This window comes from Phanerochaete carnosa (assembly GCF_000300595.1).
Source record: "Phanerochaete carnosa HHB-10118-sp unplaced genomic scaffold PHACAscaffold_171, whole genome shotgun sequence".
NCBI lineage: Eukaryota > Fungi > Basidiomycota > Agaricomycetes > Polyporales > Phanerochaetaceae > Phanerochaete > Phanerochaete carnosa.
In genome coordinates, this window is record NW_006767798.1 from 4,280 (window position 1) to 6,302 (window position 2,023).

The following is a 2,023-nucleotide window of genomic DNA, read 5'->3' on the forward strand; positions in this document are numbered from 1 at the left end:
TATACCAGCAAGTGCAGTGAAGAAGGGCACGTACTCCATCGTGATCGAATCCAGCTGCAACGGCATGTTCGGTGTCCCATGGAATGGGGACACCATTGCTCCACCGGACATGAACAGATTCTTTGGCCTCGCGTCGGCGGACCTCGTGGTGCCCAACATGGATGCTTGGGGCTTGCTTGCCGATTTCAACACATTGAAGGAGATCTCAGAGACATTGACTGGGAACACCGGTTTGCAAAACAAGGCGTTGGTCGCTGCAAATGAAATCATGAACATTTTCGACAACAAGGATCTAGCGAGTGTGAAGAAAGCACGCAAGAGGGCAGAAGAGGTCTTCGGCGAAGGCTGGGAGAAGAAAGGGGAGAAGATCTACGATGAGGGCACGGATCGTCACCAAGTCTGGGGTATCGGATATTGTCACATCGACACTGCTTGGTAGGTGTGATATGCACATCCTGATGATCTTACTGACGTTCGCATAGGCTGTGGCCGTATCGCGTGACTCAGCAAAAGGTGGCACGATCTTGGTCGACGCAGGTCGATCTGATGGAGCGCTATCCTGAGCATCGCTTTACGTGTAGCCAGGCGCAACAGTTCAAGTGGCTCGAGGAGCTCTATCCGCCGTTGTTCGAGCGCGTACGTGAGAAGGTCAAAGCCGGCACGTTTCACCTTGTCGGAGGCGCCTGGGTCGAGAACGACGCGAACATGCCCTCTGGTGAGGCTCTCATCCGCCAGTTCACCCACGGTCAACGCTACTTCGAGACCCGCTTTGGCAAGCGCTGCGAGACGGCATGGCTGCCCGACTCATTCGGCCTGACTGGAGCATATCCACAGCTGATGCGCCTGGCTGGCATGAAGTATTTCTTCACGCAGAAACTTTCTTGGAATAACATGTAAGTTCTCTTGCTGAGCGCGCACATGTAGCTCAACTGACGCTCGGATAGTAATGTTTTCCCTCACTCGACCTTCAATTGGGTTGGTATTGACGGTACACAAGTCTTGTGTCATATGACGCCCGTCGGTGCGTAGCTTACGTTCGGCATTTCATTTTTTTCCCTGCGACTTACTTCGCCCAGATACTTACACCGCCCAGGCTACTGTTAACGATATCAACAAGGGAGTAACAAATCACAAGGTACGAATAGATCCATCCAGTTTTTAAATGCTGCTAACTCGGACATACGATGTCAGAATCTTGAGTCGTCAGATAAGGCTTTGCTCGTTTTCGGCAATGGTGACGGTGGAGGGGGCCCGCTGCCCAAGATGCTCGACAACGTATGTGTCCACTGATGGCCGCGCTGGATGTTTTTAATCTGGCTGATACAGCTCCGTCGCATTCGCGCTGCAAGTAATAACTCGCGCGAACTTCCTCCGGTGATCATGGGCCCATTGGTGGAAGACTTCTTTGATAAGGTTCTGGAAGAGTCTAATGCGGGCACCGACTTACCGACTTGGTATGTTTCTACGGATCGTAGATCAGTTGCAGTACTCAGGGATTGTCTGTAGGAACGGTGAACTGTACCTCGAGGTGAGCTAGTTTCCCTTTACATGCTGTCGAGCTGACCATAGCGCTGTAGTTCCATCGAGGCACCTATACCAGCCATGGCTCGATCAAAAAGGGCAACCGCAAGTCTGAGATTCTCCTCCGAGATGTCGAGGTATGTCCCCTTCTTACCAGGTGAAGTTCAGATAGCTGATGCACTGCCGAAGCACGTGGCAACGCTCGCATCGTTGTACAGATACCACAAGCATGATTACGAATATCCCAAGGCTAAGATTGATGTCTGCTGGGAGAAGGTGCTGTTGAACCAATGTAAGTACCGTCATGATCTCATAGTTCGCGAGAGATGTACTGACGGCTGCCATAGTCCATGATGGTAAGTTGCAAGGTCATGCATCCACTCGAAGTTTGTTAGGCTGATCGACCCCTGCGAATCAGTCCTCCCTGGATCTGCCATGTAAGGACTATCCATACTCTTGTTTTCGCCTCTTCTGACCAACGGCATAGTGGCATGGTGTACGA

The 2,023-nt window shown here is 51.7% G+C and overlaps 1 protein-coding gene across 1 annotated transcript; it reads left to right on the plus strand.

Moving 5' to 3' along the window:
- Positions 1-64: 64 nt before the first annotated feature.
- PHACADRAFT_202223 (glycoside hydrolase family 38 protein) lies at positions 65-1,962 on the plus strand (the record flags this gene model as incomplete). The annotated part of the gene is made up of 11 exons (XM_007402461.1): positions 65-435; positions 483-893; positions 945-1,021; positions 1,077-1,135; positions 1,192-1,275; positions 1,327-1,454; positions 1,507-1,528; positions 1,578-1,658; positions 1,711-1,813; positions 1,869-1,877; positions 1,940-1,962. The coding sequence occupies 11 exons, from the start codon at positions 65-67 to the stop codon at positions 1,960-1,962; spliced, it is 1,368 nt and encodes a 455-aa protein (XP_007402523.1).
- Positions 1,963-2,023: the final 61 nt, after the last annotated feature.